General features: G+C 40.2%; 1 protein-coding gene across 2 annotated transcripts in view; it reads left to right on the plus strand.

Moving 5' to 3' along the window:
• The window catches only part of CHST15 (carbohydrate sulfotransferase 15), a 57,565-nt gene extending 39,006 nt beyond the window's left edge, over window positions 1-18,559 (plus strand). The window contains exons 3-8 of one of the 2 annotated variants that reach the window (XM_075216074.1): window positions 5,409-5,748; window positions 6,998-7,144; window positions 7,260-7,416; window positions 10,129-10,321; window positions 15,533-15,680; window positions 18,015-18,559. In XM_075216074.1, the coding sequence (XP_075072175.1) occupies window positions 5,409-5,748; window positions 6,998-7,144; window positions 7,260-7,416; window positions 10,129-10,321; window positions 15,533-15,680; window positions 18,015-18,202 (1,173 nt within the window). In that variant the 3' untranslated portion in view covers window positions 18,203-18,559. The remainder of the gene's footprint in view (window positions 1-5,408; window positions 5,749-6,997; window positions 7,145-7,259; window positions 7,417-10,128; window positions 10,322-15,532; window positions 15,681-18,014) is intronic. The other variant, XM_075216075.1, reaches the window with a different exon arrangement.
• The last annotated feature ends 957 nt before the right edge of the window (window positions 18,560-19,516 follow it).

A 19,516-nucleotide genomic window follows, 5' to 3' on the forward strand; every position in this document is an offset into this window, starting at 1 on the left:
CAACGCTGGGGTCATGAGTTTGATTCCCGACCATGGCCTTATCTGTGTGGAGTTTGTATGTTCTCCCCGTGTTTTGCGTTGGTCTTCTCTGAGTGATCCGGTTTTCTCCCGCACTCCAAAAACATACTGGTAAGTTAATTGTCTGCTATCAAATTGACTTTAGTCTCTCTCAATTTGTGTGTGTATGTTAGGGAATTTAGACTGTAAGCTCCAATGGTGCAGGGACTGATGTGAGTGAGTTCTCTGTACAGCGCTGCGGAATCAGTGGCGCTATATAAATAAATGATGATGATGATGATGATGATGACATTGTGCCTCCCAACCCCAGCCCTATTCTAAAATCCTTACACAAAAAGGATTTGTTGCACACTTATACATTGTACCCATGTAACAGCACCGCATGAGGGGAAAGAAAGAAAAGTAAAATACAGACATTTACCCCTGCACTTTTTGGGATGAACATTTATTTAGGGTAGCACTAATTGCTTAAAAGTAACTAGAAAAAAAGGATCAAAGTGACCTCTCCTTACTGTCTGTATACCTAACTAATGCCTTATTAATGAGGAACCTCAGGCACTTTATCCTAGATAACTCAAATAGAATTTACTTTAAACTTGAAAAACACGAAAAGGCCTAGTGGTTAGCACTTCTGCCTCACAGCGCTGGGGTCATGAGTTCGATTCCTGACCATGTCCTTATCTGTGAGTAGTTTGTATATTCTTCCCATGTTTGCGTGGGTTTTCTCCGGGTGCTCCGGTTTCCTCCCATGCTCCAAAAACATACTGGTAGGTTAATTGGCTGCTCTCTAAATTGACCCTAGTCTCTCTGTCTGTGTCTGTGTGTGTGTGTCAGGGAATTTAGACTGTAAGCCCCAATGGGGCAGGCACTGATGTGAATGAGTTCTCTGTACAGCGCTGCCGAATTAGTGGCGCTGCAGAATACTTGTCATTACCACAGGTGTCTCCTATCCAAATAAAAAATAAATAATCTAGACTTATTAAAAGAAACCGCATTCTTACAAGCGTGTACATGCGTGTGTGCATATATGTATGTATGTGTGTGTGTATATATATATATATATGTGTATATATATATATATATATATATATATGTATATATATATATGTATATATACTATTGCATTTTTATACATAATATTCTATTTGAAGTCGGGTTGATATACTATATTGTAATAAACATTCTTGTTTAGAACGACATCCGCCATCTGTCACTATTTTTTATATGGTCTGTTCTATTGGCGCACAATATTATAATGTTATTTTTATTTTTGTTGATGTTTGGCACCCTTATATTGGTTTGCAACATTTAACAGACATTTTACAATATATATTTTTATTATAGAACTATAATCAATTGGGAGCGCTCAAGTTGTTGTTGTTATATATATATATATATATATATATATATATATATATTGTGGCATTTGGGATACTTTGCCACCTTCTACTAGAGGAAAGAGTGGTGGTTCCCCTGGTAAACCACAGCCTATAGGTGCAGAGAGGGTTAAATCTGCACGAACACACACACACAGCACAGGAGACCAGGTGGAGCACATGGGTCTAAGCAATCAAGGAATCAGCTAGAGTAGTGCTGGGGAGGAGGCATAAATAACTGTCTTGTGTTGTGGGTGGGAGACTGGTGCCAAAAAGTGGCCAGTGACCAGCTAGGGACCTAAATGTGATAGCCAGTGTTTAGGGCTATTAGATTATGTTTATTGTTGTGAATGCTCCACTCGTTTGCTGAAGACACTGCAAAGACTGTTCATCCATCCTGACAAGTGAATAACATTAAGTGGTTCAGCTGAAACCTGTGTGAGGAGCCATCTGTTTGCAAGCTTTTCACAATATATATATATATATATATATATATATATATATATATATATGTGTGTCTTGTTTACAGTTGTTTTATGTGTTCTTTGCGTTTGCATTGATGTAAAATAGTGATTGCTGGGATTTCAAAGAGAATGCAAGCAGAAGAATAGCACAGGACAGCAGAACAGCTTTTGGTCAAAGCTAAATGGCTCCAATGATTGTTTTTTTTTTTTTTTTCCAATGATTGTTTTTAAAGTTAAAAGAAGTCTAACACAGATAACATTGAAAATGTGAGTGTTATGGGAAATGCTAGAGAATAGCACATATTTAATTAACTTACTTCTGCATGCCACAAGCTGTACAATTGTATCAATAGCGGTGAATTTGGTGTAAATTAAACACATCTGGGGGTAAATGTATAAAGCTGAGAGTTTTCCGGCAGGTTTGAAAAGTGGAGATGTTGCCTATAGCAACCAATCAGATTCTAGCTGTCATTTTGTAGAACATACTAAATAAATGATAGCTAGAATCTGATTGGTTTTTGAAAACCCGCCAGGAAAACTCTCAGTTTGATACATTTACACCCTGGTGTCATGCTGAACTGGTGTACAGTGGTACAACAGTTCTCCTACTGCTTTGATTGTAAAACTATCAAATTCCATTAACTTACATACCATCACTTCTAAATTTCCACTTTGACCACTGGTGCCACCAGCCAGTGACCACTTTTCTTTGTCCTGCTCTTGTCATTTTCTGGATAGCCTGAAATGTACAAGATATTAGAGCAATGATTGTCCCACAACTATCGGATGTCATTTGCAGGTGGTTCTCTCGCATTATTAAGGTTTGTGTAGTTCCATTGATGATATTCACCAAGTCTCTGAAAAGACAAAATACCTTCTCTCAACATTCCATATCCTTGTATCATTTCATGACATGTCCTTTACTAAAAAGGTTTTTCAGTTTTTGCAATGTAACACTCAAGGGATACAAGCAGAAGTTGGCATAGAGAGGGTATTGTTTCCTCTCTACAATACATTTCATTCTAGATATTACGTGAAGACTCTTGTAGGCTCCAAATAATTAAACAAATTATGATTTATTATTTTAGATTCAATAACAGATAAACAAGAATGCACCAGATGGAAAATTAAAAAAAGCCTCACAGCAACCATAAGTGAGACTATTAGCATCATCATGAACAATTTAGTAACATTTACACATTTTGTTGGCAGATACTGAAAGTTTCTTCTATAAATGTTGCAGATCATTAACAAAACAATTATCAGACTTTGTACAAAACATCAGTTCACCAAAGTATAATATAATGATGCATGCACAACATACAAACCAATTGTACCATAGTTCTGAAATTACATTACATAGTTTGCAAATAAAAATTTATATACACGTAACTAGTCTGATGAAATGCATCAAAACGGAACCTCATGCAATTAAATGGTGACCAAAAAGGAAGGAAAGTACGTATCGAAACAATCTGTGTAGCAACAAAATCCCTACTTCCTGTAGATGCTCTAAGGGGTGATGGTAAGGTCACAACACATATAAAATCGCCCACCTAAATGCCATTTAAATCTACATTTATTTGCACATATAAATAACAAATGCACAACACTTAAATTTGCATGTAAGTTACAGATGTTAATTAAAAAACGTATGTAAGAATGTTGACCCATCATAACATACGCACATGCTTTAGAACAAGAATATTGTATAAAATAATATGCATATGAAAGGGCTCTGCCAACCTCATCCTCTATGCTGTAGGGGTCCCTGAAGAAATCTGACCTCCACAAAGAAAGGGGTGAATTAGTGGTGTTATATAAATAGCTGATGATGATTGTCAGGGATAAACCCCTCTAGCCACTCCCTGATTTAATAGTTTATCATATATTCCAACATTCGCACACTATGTCATCTCTATTGTGTCAGAAAACCGCTCCTAACTACGTTTACCAGTCACAAACCGCCCTCTGACTTGGAAGCTTACTATAAGGGAGCACACAGGATTCCAGCCTAATCCTCACACTCACCTCTCTCCTAGGCTACAGATTTTGCTGGTCCCTTTTCCCAACACAAACACCCTCTTCAACACCCCTCTGCAACTGCCACCAGCTACGTATAAGGCCCGTAGCAAACCTATGAATTAATTACCCAATTGCGCACACTCTGTGCTCTGGTAGCTAAACAGTTAACACTTCACACACTGGTATCTAAAGGGTTAACCAAGCCAAACAATCTATCTCTTCTAAACAGGCAGTGAACTCGTTTAGAGCAATAAGGACAGCGCTAATTAAATTATAGATTTAATATACAAAAAGTACAATGCCTACAGGTTATAGGGAAAAAAACAATTAATAAACAATTGACATGACATACATAAGCAAAACAGATTTAAAATAAAGGGATTAAATTCAGAGGGGCCAATTCAATTCGGCCGCGTTATTCTAGGAATAAAGCAGCCTGCGCACTATTAACCTTAGTACGGTAAAAGTGCGCAGTACTACCGTAAGTACGGTAATTTCAACGCTGATTTTTTCTCGCACCTCTCGGGGCCGCAAGTAAATATCCGGGTTAAAATTACTGTATTCAAGGTAATAACACGAACGCCGCGTTAATCCTAGACTAACGTGGCTAAATTGATTCTGCCCCAGAGTGCAACTTACAGACTATGGTATATTCTGCGCCAAGGGAATTTGGCTTGGAAGATGGACAGCTTATAAATGATGATTGATTTCCCAAAAGACTGAAAATTTCTTGTAACTGGTCTCAGTGTTTTAAAGACAGCCTTACATCTTACCCCTCCTTCAAGGGGGTTGTGCTCTGTGACACTGTTTACAATCACCATTTGTATATTGCCTGATTTATTACCCAATTCTATTATGTGTCCTAACTTTAGTGTGGAGTGTCACGCAGACCCAATTTTATTATTAATAGATTCACTATGAATTTACCAATATATTGATACTAAAAAGGTCCTACATCCAGTGTATTAGTTGAACTTATACTCATTTCCTCAACTTCACTGTGTGACAGAATACTTTATTTGACGTATGGGCTGCCCTTCATCATGCTATTGATGAGTATCTGGTTGATTACTACTTTTATTGATTTTAAGTGGTATTTTGGAAACTGAAATATACTTGCCTATGCAAAATATAGCCATTCATCATGGGGTCTCCCGTGAACAGCTCCCTCCCATCTGTCTTTATGTCAGGATGTAGCTCACCCCAGGGGCCTTTGAAGCTCCTCAGCTTCCCTTGAAAGTGGTGCTGTTATCTTTTTAACATAGAGGTGGGCAGAGCCACCAGGTAAATACACACCAGACCCTCTGACTTCACATTTTACACCTTAGTAGCTCAATTTATCAATGGTTCATTTGATATACCATATTTACTGCAGATATGATTAATCCTTATTCCCCCCAGTCATGTTATTGGTTAATCCTTAGAACTGTAATTCCTTTATGTTCACTACAATGATGATGATGATTTTTTTCACATAAATATTTATTTGGTTTACAAAATAGCTGCTTTTTGTTTCCTTCCCCAGCTGTTCTCTGTAATCCCACAACAGTTCCTCCACCTAAGCCGCAGCCCGTGCTGGTACCAGAAGTACGATGGAAATAGCAACAGTGATCCCTATGGGACAAACGCGTATACCTTGTACGGTAAGCGCTTGCAAACTATATTTGAGAAGATGCGCCAAAGATTCTGGGCAACACTTCAACTTAGAAAGGGTCAACACTATCGCTTGCGATGTCTGCCCCACTTTTATATCCTTGGTCAGCCAAAATGCGGCACTACAGACCTCTACGACCGTTTACGCCTCCATCCCAACATCCAGTTCTCGGCCATCAAGGAGCCTCACTGGTGGACTAGGAAACGCTTTGGTAAGATAAATCATTGTATTAACCATTTTAGCCATTTTCCAGAGTTTATGTGGCAATAATTATTGTTGAGGCATCTATAGTATTCCAGAACTGGACGGACTTAATTTGAACATATAATGCAGGGGTAGGCAACCTGCGGCTCTCCAGGTGTTGTGAAACTACAAATCCCAGCATGCCTTGCCACCTATCTGCTGGTTATCTACTGGCAAAGCATGCTGGGACTTGTAGTTTCACAACACCTGGAGAGCCGCAGGTTGCCTACCCCTGATATAATGGTTGATCAGAGGTGTTTTAGAATTCCAGAGAAAGCGTATTTGTGAGACCCTCTTACAGTGACACTTCATGTATCTGTTATGTTGCGGGTTCATAATGAATAGACATTCTGCATTCCCACAAATACCTTCGCTGGTACCGTGCAGAAACTGACTGCCTGTGCTGTGTATGTAGGTGGCAGGTGCATGTTAAGTATAGGTATTGTTTTAATGCTTTTCCTTTTTCGGGTGTCTGGTTTGCAGAAAATTGAAAATATAAGTCTACAGGCTCATACACATGGGGGTGGAAAAACAACACTAGTTAAAAGCACAGACTAAACCTTTTCACTTTTCCAGAGTGTTGGAAGCGTGTTTTTCCTACAGCCTAATGTACTATGTGCTGAATGTGTGTTTCCAGAGAGATCCATTATACTTTACCAAGCTTCAACTCTTTGCAATGCAGTAGGCAACATTAAAATCAATGCTTGTGAGAAAGTGTACATGTGCTGGTCTAGTTACTTAAGTTGTTATCGGCATCAAAGCGCATTTAATAGGATTTAAAAAACGCACTTTAAAGGCTTAGGCTACACACGCATGGACGTTAAAAATCACTTAAGTGTAGGTAATTTAAATAGAGCTTTGAGACGTATTCATTATCGAGTCTTATATCTGCGCTGTAGCTTAGTGGACTATTTGCTTTGACAGCTGTTCCCATAGAGCACCCACAATGAAAAATATAATGAACGCTAGAGACGGCATCAAAATTGTCGTGTAACCAATGCTTGTCAGAAAGTGTTTGTATATAGGTCCATCCATTATTTTTCGATGCAGCATCAGAGAGCGTTTACCAGACTTTGTTGACGCACTCCAAATGTGCTTTCAGGGCTTAATTTTCAATACCCATATGTATTAAAGAGCTCTTAAAGACTAGGGAGTACAGACATCTTGGTTATAGTATGGCCAGGAGATATTTGAATTGTTTATTGTTTTCACTTAAGGAATTGTGAATCTAAAGGAGCCTTTTCACAAGCCTTTCCCATTGGAGGATTACCTGGACCTGTTTGATATGGCAGCACAAAAAATCCAGGATCATCACATTGAAGGCACAGAATTAGAAGCGGGACAGCTGGATCCCATCCTCTCAGGTAGGAGATAGCAGGATGGCAGGAACAGATGCAGCGCCCGGGTATGATACCTGTAAATGATGTGATGTTGGAAATTGCTAGACGGTGAAGGCTTTCTATCCTTTTTATGATGCAGGAGAAGCCAGTGCATCCACTATGTGGGACAACAGTGCTTGGTCTTATTTCTACGACAATGTCACCAACACAGAGCCCCCAGTGTTAATCCAGGACTTCATCCATGCCATCCACCCACGGTCCAAGTTCATCGTCATACTTCGGAATCCTGTGGAGAGGTAAGACAATGGTTGATGCAGCTCTTTTTATTTTGTGGACTGAACCAATAGTTCAGTCCACTAGTGAAAATGCAGATGGGAATCAGTGACATCACTGAACTCCTATATTCATGAATAATTAGCTCCTAGTAAATTGATAGGCTGCATTCTGGTGAATATTTATTCGCTCCACAGAATGACTGCCTGCACCTATGCGTAGGTGAAAGGGGCTCTTTAGTGTTTGGTGGGCATAATGTTTTGTGGGGGACTAGTTCCTGCAACAATATATACTTTGTTTGCACATCTTCTGCAATGTTTTTAGTGAAGCATGTGTGCGTGTTTTATAATATTTTACTGTAATTATAACTGCATCCTGACACAGAAGGGAGTCACAGCATCTATTGTTGCTTTACACATTTGAGGCTTGATTCATTAAGAAATGTAAACGTTGATGCGTGCCGCATTTCGCGTAAAACCGCTTTTCACATGCCCAGAAATGGACCTTACACCCGTGAATACATGCTAGAACATATGTTTGCAATCGGGAGCAACTGTAAAAAGGCATTTTATGTACAGTAGACATTAATAACATCATGATAAATGTATTGCATGTGGGAGGGGCAAAAAACGTTTTAATGTTTTCTCATTAATGACTATGGGAGTGGTTCATTAATGAAAATTAAGCAAAAGTAAGCAAATAAGGCAAAACCATGTTGCATTGGAGGAGGGATGTAAATTTAAAATGCGATGGCAGATTTATAGGGCATGTCCTAGATCAACTTTAAATTTCAGTGTACACATAAGTTATCATGTATTTGTGTGCTACATGAAAAAACAGACAATATTTTCCTTATGTGCAAAATAATTAACTAATTTGCACCCCTTTTATTGCAACATGCTTTTGTCCAGAAAATTTGAGTAAAAAAACGTACTCAATTTTTTGCTTAAATTTCCTTTATGAATCAGGCCCTACGTTATTAACAGGTGACAATCTTTAAAAAAAAAAAAATTCTCTGTGTGTTCTGCTGGGACTTTCTATTTCACATATGTGTTAGAAGTATCTTGCAGTGTATTGTATCTGTCAAAGCAGAGCGCACCTAGACCCGTATTCACCAAGTGAAATATCTTAAGATTGTTAAGGATAATATGGCATGTGATCCTCAACTACTAGAACCACTCCATGTTATGTTCACCTTTAGCAGCCCCCTTTCCAAGGAACTATATATGGTTTACGTACTCAGTTGGCTCCAGGACTTAAGCTCAAGTAGTATTAGTAGCTGTTGATCTCAGTGGAGTGGACAGAACACAGTAGGAGGTAGGAGGTAGTGATCAACTTAGATGGTACCAGCAGAGTAAACTGAGAATCTGATTGGCAAGAATTAATGCAGAGTAATAGACAAGCCCAGGACAGGAACACAAAAGGACAGCAGTTCTTTTTAACAAGCTAGGGGTCAGGGCAGTTAGATATATACGTATATGCAGATCAGTTTAACAAGCCAAAGTGAGGAGTAGTAGAAGAGAGTAGTTCCTTTAAACAAATTAGGGTCAGGGCAGGTAGAGCTATTTATTCAGATATGTTTGACAAGCCAAGGTCAGGAGTAGGAGAAGACAGCAGCAACAGTAACCCACCTGTGCTTTGCTTCAGAAAGTCCCCTGGTTAAGTTTCATCTCTTATTGCAATGATAAAGGATGATACAATGCATCTATTTCTTAAAAAAATCACGCCGGGACAGCATATCCGATAGGAGGCTGTCCCTCTGATGACGTTCCTTAACTAACAACTCCGAATTCTTTCCTGGAGGTCGCGCATGTGCAGAGTCATTTTTCATTACTTAGCGAAGGGGAGAGCAGGAAGACTGTTGAAGAAGGTAGAACATCTAACATCATCTTCAGATGGCATGAGCTATTGGGTTTAAGCCCCGAAAAGCTAGGCTTTTTGGAGCTTGTTAATTGACCCAGACTGCAGTCCCCATTGAAAATAATGGGGACTGCGATTTAATGTGTTATTTAGCCTAATTCAGAAGATATCTATGATATAGGCTTTTGTTAGATAGGTGTATTCCTTTAAAATGCCTAAATCATGCGGAAAAAGCCGTTTACACATGGTTTTTGGCTGAATTAATAGGCCCCTTACTCTTCTTATAAATAATTTTTAAGTAAACTCGCCAGGGAGTGAGTTACCATAGGTAAGATAACGTTTTGTGTCCTTGTTCACGTCAGTAGTGCTTTTAAATGCTAGCTCAGCGAATGCGAGGAGCTGGGTTTTTCTAACACTGATGCAGCGTAACGCCTGTACAGTCAGTACCTGTGTTAGAGACTAACACAGTGCTGTCTGAATGTCACATGCAGCTTGTTATAGAGAAGACGTTGGTGAGAGTGACTTCTCTTAAACCACAAGCTTCCTTCGCATGGCTCCCCACAGCCCTGCTACTAGGGTGGGGGGAAGTCGATTCAGATTTAACATATCCTTTAAATAGAAGCATGCTCCTTGCAACTGTGCTCTAGAAAACGGCGAGTCGACAAAGTAATTGCTTTTAATGCGCAGCTGTAGAAACTTTTTTAAGGTTGTGTTTATTTATGTGTTTATAATTTTTTGTAGTATGTGATATTGTGTGTGTATGAAATTGAATGACTGGTTTGGAAATGAATCAGTCCGGGACTGGAATGTAATTTATTTATGTATGCTATTTCATGTACTGCCTACTGTGATTTGTTTGCGCTCTCCCCTCACAGGTTGTACTCAGATTATTTGTACTTTGCTATTGCAAACAAGTCAGCCGAGGACTTTAACGACAAAGTGAACGAATCTCTGCAAATGTTTGAGAGCTGCCTGCAAGGTTCCTCGCTCCGATCCTGCGCTTACAACGCTACATTATCTAACATACTGTCGGTACGTGACGGCCCTGGGGACCTCACCATATACAGAGTGAGGCGAGCATACGTCTGTTCTCGTCAGTAACTGGGGAAGCTGGGACATGGTTACCCTGTAGAGATTTAATGAGCTGTACGTCATTAGTCCCCTGTTATTTATTCCCTTCACACAATAGAACAATAATAATTAAATCTAAACAGTTAATTTTCTGGATGATTAAATCAATGCAGTCTAATGAGTTTTTCATACACGCTAAGTTTTTAAAAACTGGCAAATGTTGGACAAGCATCAGCCTAATATGTAGAGACTTAGGGCTAGATTTACTAAACTGCGGGTTTGAAAAAGTGGAGATGTTGCCTATAGCAACCAATCAGATTCTAGCTGTCATTTTGTAGAATGTACTAAATAAATGACAGCTGGAATCTGATTGGTTGCTATAGGCAACATCTCCACTTTTTCAAACCCGCAGTTTAGTAAATATACCCCTTAAACTTTTCGGTTGAGGATGTCTCTAAATGGAGCCAATTCATTGGCTATAGCAAGTCTCTAGACAAGAGATGATGGAGGAGGTCTTTTAAATATCACATGCATAGAAAGTTGGAAAGTTTCTATACATAGTTTGGTTTTTCTTTTGTTTACAATTTTTAATTCACATTTCTTCAAGCATTATGCTTAAGTCTCTAGAGCACTCAGATTGTGGGCTAATACCCTACACACACATATTGAAGTGAAGATTAGTAGACAATGTGTACTGAAAAGTGTGTAAATTATATGTAAAAGTGTTGATTTTATTTGTGAGGCCCTGCTGTATACTGTTGTCGTCTCTTTTAGAAATATCACTTTAGCACAAATTTGCTGAGTGGGCTGTTAGCCAGGTTCTCTTTGGGTAGTTATAGTGGTGGCCCAGATTCAAATACCCTTATTGAAGTGTATGTGGCAAGCAGGGGAGGGCTGGAAAATTTCAGCCCGGGGGGCAAGACACGACTATTTTAAAGAGGAAAAAATGCAGGTGACCCTGCCCAAGGTATGGGCAGGGGGACCAGCCTGGGGGGCACATGCCCCCCTGCCCCCCAGTCCAGCCTGTCCCTGGTGGCAAGAAGGGCTCTAGGGCTACAGATCTGAAATCTAACAAATTACCTGGCCATGATCGCATTTGAAGGAACTTTCCTTTTTGGTCAAAAACTTGATTCGATGGGTTGGAAGATCACTGGAAGTAGGTCTAGTCGTTTACCTCAAGGTTTTCATTTATGGATAGTCCTTTTGGCCTTTTAAAAAGGGAGATTTTCTAACCTCAATAGACTTGCAGGATGTTTATTTCCACATGTCTATTTTCATATTGCAATTACCATCGATCCTCAGGTTCTTTACCCAGGAATATCACTTCCAATTCACCTGCCATCCATTCAGCCGATCCACCTCTTCCATGCCCTTTATCAAAAGTGGTCATTGGTGGTCCTTTATGGCCGCTCTCAGAAAACGCGGCATAGCCCTGTAGCTGTACTTAGATGACACTCGTGTCAGAACACATTGTCAAGAGCATGACCATAGGTGACCCTGTTCTTACAACAGTATGTTATGGCCGCTCTCAGAAAACGCGGCATAGCCCTGTAGCTGTACTTAGATGACACTCGTGTCAGAACACATTGTCAGGAGCATGACCATAGGTGACCCTGTTCTTACAACAGTATGTTATGGCCGCTCTCAGAAAACACGGCATAGCCCTGTAGCTGTACTTAGATGACACTCGTGTCAGAACACATTGTCAGGAGCATGACCATAGGTGACCCTGTTCTTACAACAGTATGTTATGGCCGCTCTCAGAAAACACGGCATAGCCCTGTAGCTGTAGTTAGATGACACTCGTGTCAGAACACATTGTCAGGAGCATGACCATAGGTGACCCTGTTCTTACAACAGTATGTTATGGCCGCTCTCAGAAAACACGGCATAGCCCTGTAGCTGTAGTTAGATGACACTCTTGTCAGAACACATTGTCAAGAGCATGACCATAGGTGACCCTGTTCTTACAACAGTATGTTATGGCCGCTCTCAGAAAACGCGGTATAGCCCTGTAGCTGTACTTAGATGACACTCGTGTCAGAACACATTGTCAGGAGCATGACCATAGGTGACCCTGTTCTTACAACAGTATGTTATGGCCGCTCTCAGAAAACACGGCATAGCCCTGTAGCTGTACTTAGATGACACTCTTGTCAGAACACATTGTCAGGAGCATGACCATAGGTGACCCTGTTCTTACAACAGTATGTTATGGCCGCTCTCAGAAAACACGGCATAGCCCTGTAGCTGTAGTTAGATGACACTCTTGTCAGAACACATTGTCAAGAGCATGACCATAGGTGACCCTGTTCTTACAACAGTATGTTATGGCCGCTCTCAGAAAACGCGGCATAGCCCTGTAGCTGTACTTAGATGACACTCGTGTCAGAACACATTGTCAAGAGCATGACCATAGGTGACCCTGTTCTTACAACAGTATGTTATGGCCGCTCTCAGAAAACGCGGCATAGCCCTGTAGCTGTACTTAGATGACACCCTTGTCAGAACACATTGTCAAGAGCATGACCATAGGTGACCCTGTTCTTACAACAGTATGTTATGGCCGCTCTCAGAAAACGCGGCATAGCCCTGTAGCTGTAGTTAGATGACACTCTTGTCAGAACACATTGTCAAGAGCATGACCATAGGTGACCCTGTTCTTACAACAGTATGTTATGGCCGCTCTCAGAAAACGCGGCATAGCCCTGTAGCTGTAGTTAGAAGACACTCTTGTCAGAACACATTGTCAGGAGCATGACCATAGGTGACCCTGTTCTTACAACAGTATGTTATGGCCGCTCTCAGAAAACGCGGCATAGCCCTGTAGCTGTAGTTAGAAGACACTCTTGTCAGAACACATTGTCAGGAGCATGACCATAGGTGACCCTGTTCTTACAACAGTATGTTATGGCCGCTCTCAGAAAACACGGCATAGCCCTGTAGCTGTAGTTAGAAGACACTCTTGTCAGAACACATTGTCAAGAGCATGACCATAGGTGACCCTGTTCTTACAACAGTATGTTATGGCCGCTCTCAGAAAACACGGCATAGCCCTGTAGCTGTAGTTAGATGACACTCTTGTCAGAACACATTGTCAAGAGCATGACCATAGGTGACCCTGTTCTTACAACAGTATGTCTGGATTGCCCACATAAAAGAGCCATCTTGTTCCCTTGCAACAACACCAGTTTCTGGGAGTTCAGATACTGTAAAAGGCAAAGTATGTCTGTCACAGGAAAGGCTTCTCAAAATTCAGTCTTCGGCACACCAAATTGACTCGCCCATTGGGATCGCAACTCAGATTCTTTAGATCTTACTGTCGGTCTTTCAAAGATTACAAAACAGTCACTCACCTGGTGACAGCATGTAGTAGGAAATCAAGGTGTGAGTCTTTCAGAACCAGAATGGATTGTCTCACAACAGGTTCAAGCTCCATATATTGCGGAGCTCATCTGCTTACAGAAGTAATACAAGGAACATGGTCAAAGAGCGTCTACATGCAAATGTTCTAGAAATGAGAGCGGTTTGGTGTGCAGTTCAGAAGTTTCAGGTATTGCTACAGCACAAACCTCTCAATATCTTTTCCGACAACAGAAGAGTAAAAAAGTAAGGAGCCGCCGAGAGCAACACAATGATGTCAGAAGTGACATCAGTGATGTCATGGGCTGAAAACAGATACCCCTTTCTGCTCTTGTAGCAGAAAAATACAATACGAATACCTCAGCCGGAGTCAAATGTGACTTTTCATCTGCTATTTCAGATATTTCATCTTCCCAACACGGATCTAAGGGCAAGAACCCAGAATGCCCAGGGAGTCCAGTTTTACTCCTGTCACAGGGACAACAGTGCACCTAGAGTAGATACTTTGTCAATCCCATGGAATGTCCAGCTAGGGTATATGTTCCCTCCTTTTTCTGTCATCAAGAGGCAGTAGAGGTAATAGCAATGCTTCCATTTTGGTCTCGTCGCCCATGGGTCAGGAGCAACCTTGGCCTCTACTATGCCAGTCAGATCTTCTACACCAGGGACCAGTTCTTCACCCAAATCCAAACTCCCTCTCCTTGATGGCATGGAGATGGAGCGGTCACTAATGAGACACAAAGGTTTCTCTGACTTAGTCTTAGAAAAATATTTTTTTCTTGCTTGAATCAGTATATCTATTATTCTAGAATCTGGGAAAGATTAATTTTGTGGTCCAAAGAGAAAATAGAGAATCCCATGTCTGCCTGTATACAAATTATTTTGGAGTTTCTTAAAGACTGTTTTAATGAAGATCTGGTTCTCTCTACCCTGAACGTTCTGGTATCTGACTTTCTTGACACCAAGCTGGCATCTGAAGACCTTATTTTAAATTTTTCAAGCTGTGAAAAGATTATGGCCTAGAAACAAACATCTGGCACCTCAATATTGTGTTAGATGCCTTAATTGTAGATCTATTTGAACCTTTGCAAGACATTCCCCAATTGTTTCTAGTATCCATTACATCTGCTCATCGAGTGGGAAAACTACATTTCTATGCGGAGGAGAAAGTATTACAAACTAATTGTGCTGATTTACCTTTTTGCATAATAACCAAGAGATAATACTACCATTTTTCTATTCACAACTAACTAATAAAAACGAAGAACAATATCATACTCTGGATCTTCTTAGAACAATATCTACTTATCGTTTCCTGTTTCAGGAAGATAGATCAACTTTTCGCTCTTTCTGGAGGTTCCCGCAAAGGATGTTCTCCATCCAAACCTACTTTGGAATGATGGATAAGAGATGTTATTGCACAGATATACCAGGAAATTTTAAAGGTCTGTGGCTACCTTCTGTGAATGCAACGCTCAAACCTCAACGAATGACATCTGCAAATCACCCGGATGTCATTTCATTTTTCACCAGAGGATATCTCATCCTCTGCTGATACGTAGTTTAGGAGGAAAATCCCCCAAGAAGTTGTTCAGTTCTGCAGTGTTGTTGTTCTTAACCCCCCCCATGTAGGTTTATACTGCTTTGGTACGTTTCATTGTAAGTGCTGCTGTGGACTGTCCATCTATTGTAGTTTATTGTTTTTTTTTTCTATTGAAATAAAGCAATGTTCATATTTACAGAGTACGTGTTCCTCCTTGTTGGTTGTCTGTGTGTATATATTATATAAATTATATTTTATATGTCTGTACAGCGCACATCACACTCTGTGTTTTTCGTCCTCAGGTGCGGCTACAAGTTGGCCTTTATGTGGTATATTTGTGGGACTGGCTGACGGTGTTTGACCTGGATCAGTTTCTCATACTCTGTCTGGAAGATTATGCAGCTAATATCTCACAAAGTATGAATCTGGTGTACACATTCCTCAGTCTAGGTATATACACATCTTATTTACAGCGAGATACCGTCAATATTTGTCTGCATTTATGTATTTGTCTAATGTAAATATTAAGAGATGAAGCTTAAAAAAAATTCTTGTTATAGGATCTTTACCTAGTTTATATAGTGATGCTCATCAGGGGCGGACCTAGACTTAATTTTTAGGGTGCTTTCAGATTGGCTGTCCCCATTTGGCCCTGCCCCCATCACAATTGGCCCCTCCCCCGGTTTGATCGGCGGCATCTTGGAGCAATTTAAGGTTAGCTTTGTGCTGGAGGGGGAGGGGGGGGGGCGATTGCCCTGATCACCCCCCATTTCGGATCCGCCACTGATGCTCATAAGTCTGCAGTGGCAGAATATGATGTCATTGGGGTTTGGCCAGATCCAGAATGACCAATAGAATAACACAAGGCAAATAAAGAGGTGGCCAGCACAACCAGCCGTGTTTGATCATAGACTGTATAGAGCAATAACATAAAACTATGTCAAGCATTTACATTCTTCTGTGCTAGGCACAATTAAGAAAATAATGTTGTTGAGGTCAGTATCTTCAATAGAAGGTCGTAATCCAAAAATATAGTAAACTACATTTAAAAGTTATTTTTAAAGCCGCACTCCCACATAGAAGATTTATTATGATTTTGTTCTTTAAATAGCATCTGTATTTTTCCCCCTATTATCCTACAAATAATTATCTCCTCTTCAAAAGCTCTCTGGCTGGAAAACAAAAATGGCTGCCAGGCACAGTCAGTCTCAGCAGCTCATGTGATGGCACAGTGGGGGAGAAGGAGGATATCACAGTGCCGTCAGAGCTCAGAGGGGCGTTGCAAAGCCTCTCTGTGCCATGTGACTGTGGTTGCCATGGAAGTCTAGATTCCTAAATCACTAATAGCAGCCTGAGAAAAATAAAAAAAATGGGAAATGGTAAATACCAGCATTCGTTTTACAGTCTGACGCAGTGATTTATGTTTTTTTCATGGGATTGCTGTAGGATGTGATTTGAAATTATTTTTTAAATGAAGGATGTGAATGACTCGGTGATATCTGTGTGTTTGACATTATTACTGGAAAGCAGCACAATTTACTATTTTTCCTTTATGGTTTTCAAAACTCTTGGAAATGGCTTTTTTTGGATAAGAGATCCCTGTACAGGCTGTATAAATAGAGGATAATACTCTTCAGTTCTACGCAACACAGCCGGACAATTCCAACTTTCTAGCAGTTGGAAGTAGAATCCCATTGACATGTCTATAGACTTTTCATCTGTCAGTGATTGCAGAAAGCGATGTCCCTTAGGCAATATGCCCACCTGACCAGCGTACTGCCCATTGCTCTGGGGCACAAGTTCTTAGATTGTCTTCGGATGTGATCAGAAACGTCCTCAATCCTGGTCTGCAAGTGACTACATATGTCTGGTCTTATCCCTACCAGACTAAAAAAATAGTCATTTTAACCAATCAGGGAAGGGAATAAGGTGCATTTATGGGGGTGCTGCCTGTTTTGCAGGGGTACAACAGATCCTTGTAGATGAACTTTTATGGTTCTCCAGGAGTGCTGGTAATTGGGAATTTTCCTATGTTTTTTTTTCCTATGTTGTCAAGTGCACTTTAAAAGCACATTTCAGTCAATGTAGTAAATTCATTTAATGCTGACACATGTACTAAATACAGTCCCCATGTCCTTAGCGTTCATGATTAATGTAGTGTAAGTGAGGTTAAACAAAACAGTGTTTAAGACAAAAATTGAGAAGTTTCAATCCAATGATGTGGGTGGGTCGATAGGACGTCCAAGTGATGTTTTATCTTCTTTCACTGTGTGCTTGGACCCTCTCTTCCATAATAGTAGGCGCAGATTAATGTGCCTAGGGGCAGTTCCAATAACTGGTTTGTCGATGTGCCCCTATGAATGCACCAAGGGGACAATTATACACATTTGTGGAAATAAAAATGTTCTGCGCGCCAGTAGGTTTTGCACTGTGATTACCATTTTATATCTAGCAAATAACCTTTAAGTAAAACACTTGTACATTCTAAAATAATTTTTAAAGTGAATTCTGCATTGAATGTTGTGTTGTGCTTATCTGAGAGGTAGGCTTGTTTGGTGGGGCATGCAGGGAAATAGAAACATAGAATTTGATGGCAGAAAAGAACCTGCAGGTCCACATAGGCTGCATTGTGTGTTTATTTCTTTTAGAAATGTTTTGTTTCTCTAAGTCTTAGCAGTTTGTTTGTTCCATTCATTCTTCTACTGTATAAGTACTCATCACACTGGACCAAATCAGCTGTAATGCTACAGGTTGCCTTAATACGTGTTGTCCTAATGCTTGCAGGACCGTTGAGTGATGAACAGACCGCGTCCATAGCGCACAAACAAGCTTCAAACAGCCGTCGCCCAAAAGACAGCAGCCTGGGTCCTATGCTACCTCATACCAGGCAGCTCCTCTTGGATTTTTACAGACCCTACAACCAGAAGTTGTCTGAGGTGCTTGCAAACAGTGCCTATTTGTGGGACACGTAGCAAAAGGATTAACGAAATAAATCTATTTTTACCACTGCATGATCTATTGCATATAAGCTCTGACATCTAGTGTCTCATGTGGGAATTGCATCCATCAGAGTGAAGCGCAGTTTACCTGACCTCTAGTGATCAAATTACGGAACTGCAGTCAGACGTGATAATGGATATCTGTTCACCTGCAGCACTTTTAAAATCACTGTAAATGGAAACATAAATGCACTAATCAAGTGTTAAAAAAAAAAAAAGGATTTATCGTTAAGAGCTAAATTTGTGGTGGAAAAAAAGATGATTCTCAACCCACAGAAAACTATTTTTGTTTTCATTATTCACAGAAGATTAAATTAATATTTAAATTGAGTGTTGTGTTTGTGTTAAGATTGGCTGCCAGGTATATAATATCTATATTAGAGCTGGTCAGCTGATTGCAGCAGAGGTGTCGGTGACCGGCATAACCTGTAAGATGACCTCATACTGATGATTGTACCTGAACTCCTCTAAGGACTCTGGGAATATCCTACATCACAGGTACCAAGTTAAAGGTGTGAGAGAAGCGTGTTGCTGTACAAAACGCTTGCAGAAAGCAGTTGTGTTTTATTTAAATATATTTTTATAATAAGTGCTACATATGTAACATATATTGTTTGTTGATTTAATATGCAGTCTGAAAAGGCAGAGTCTGGTTCTAAGGGTGTATAAAGGCAGTTAGGGACATTTGCTTATGGAGAAAGGGCCTGGTTCATTTTCGGATGTAAGTTTGTTTGCGTGCTGTATCATGAGCGAGATTGCTCTGCGCATGCTCAGAAATGGACTTTACGCCAATGAACACAAGAGCATGCACTTGCGTCTGACGACAAATGACTTCCTACGACCTGAGATGTGGGGAGGGGCAGACTAGCGCAGGCCATGTACAGTTGCGGCAAATTCAAGTCCTGGGTTTGTTGTAAGTATTCTTGGTTTCACCCGGAGCACCAACTACAGGGCAGGTGTAAGTGCCCACTGATAGTGATGATTGACATGGTATAGTCTTTGATTTAAAAACCTACACATGTGTGTGCCACTAGACAGCACAGAACACGTGCATGCAGGTAAGAGAGACTATAGAAATCCACTGTATGTATAGTTCCCTATTCAAAACATTTTTATATTTTCAGTGTAAATTTTTTTTAAAAAAATCCAAATTTTGAAATCCAAATATTTGATACTGATTATACCGATAAGAGTTGTTCAATTATTTTATAATATAATTTTTTTTATAATGTGTTCTGATATGACCTTATATTGCACAGATGCTCGTGCGTATACAGCAGTCTGTTG

This window comes from Mixophyes fleayi, chromosome 6 (genome assembly GCF_038048845.1).
Source record: "Mixophyes fleayi isolate aMixFle1 chromosome 6, aMixFle1.hap1, whole genome shotgun sequence".
Lineage (NCBI taxonomy): Eukaryota > Metazoa > Chordata > Amphibia > Anura > Limnodynastidae > Mixophyes > Mixophyes fleayi.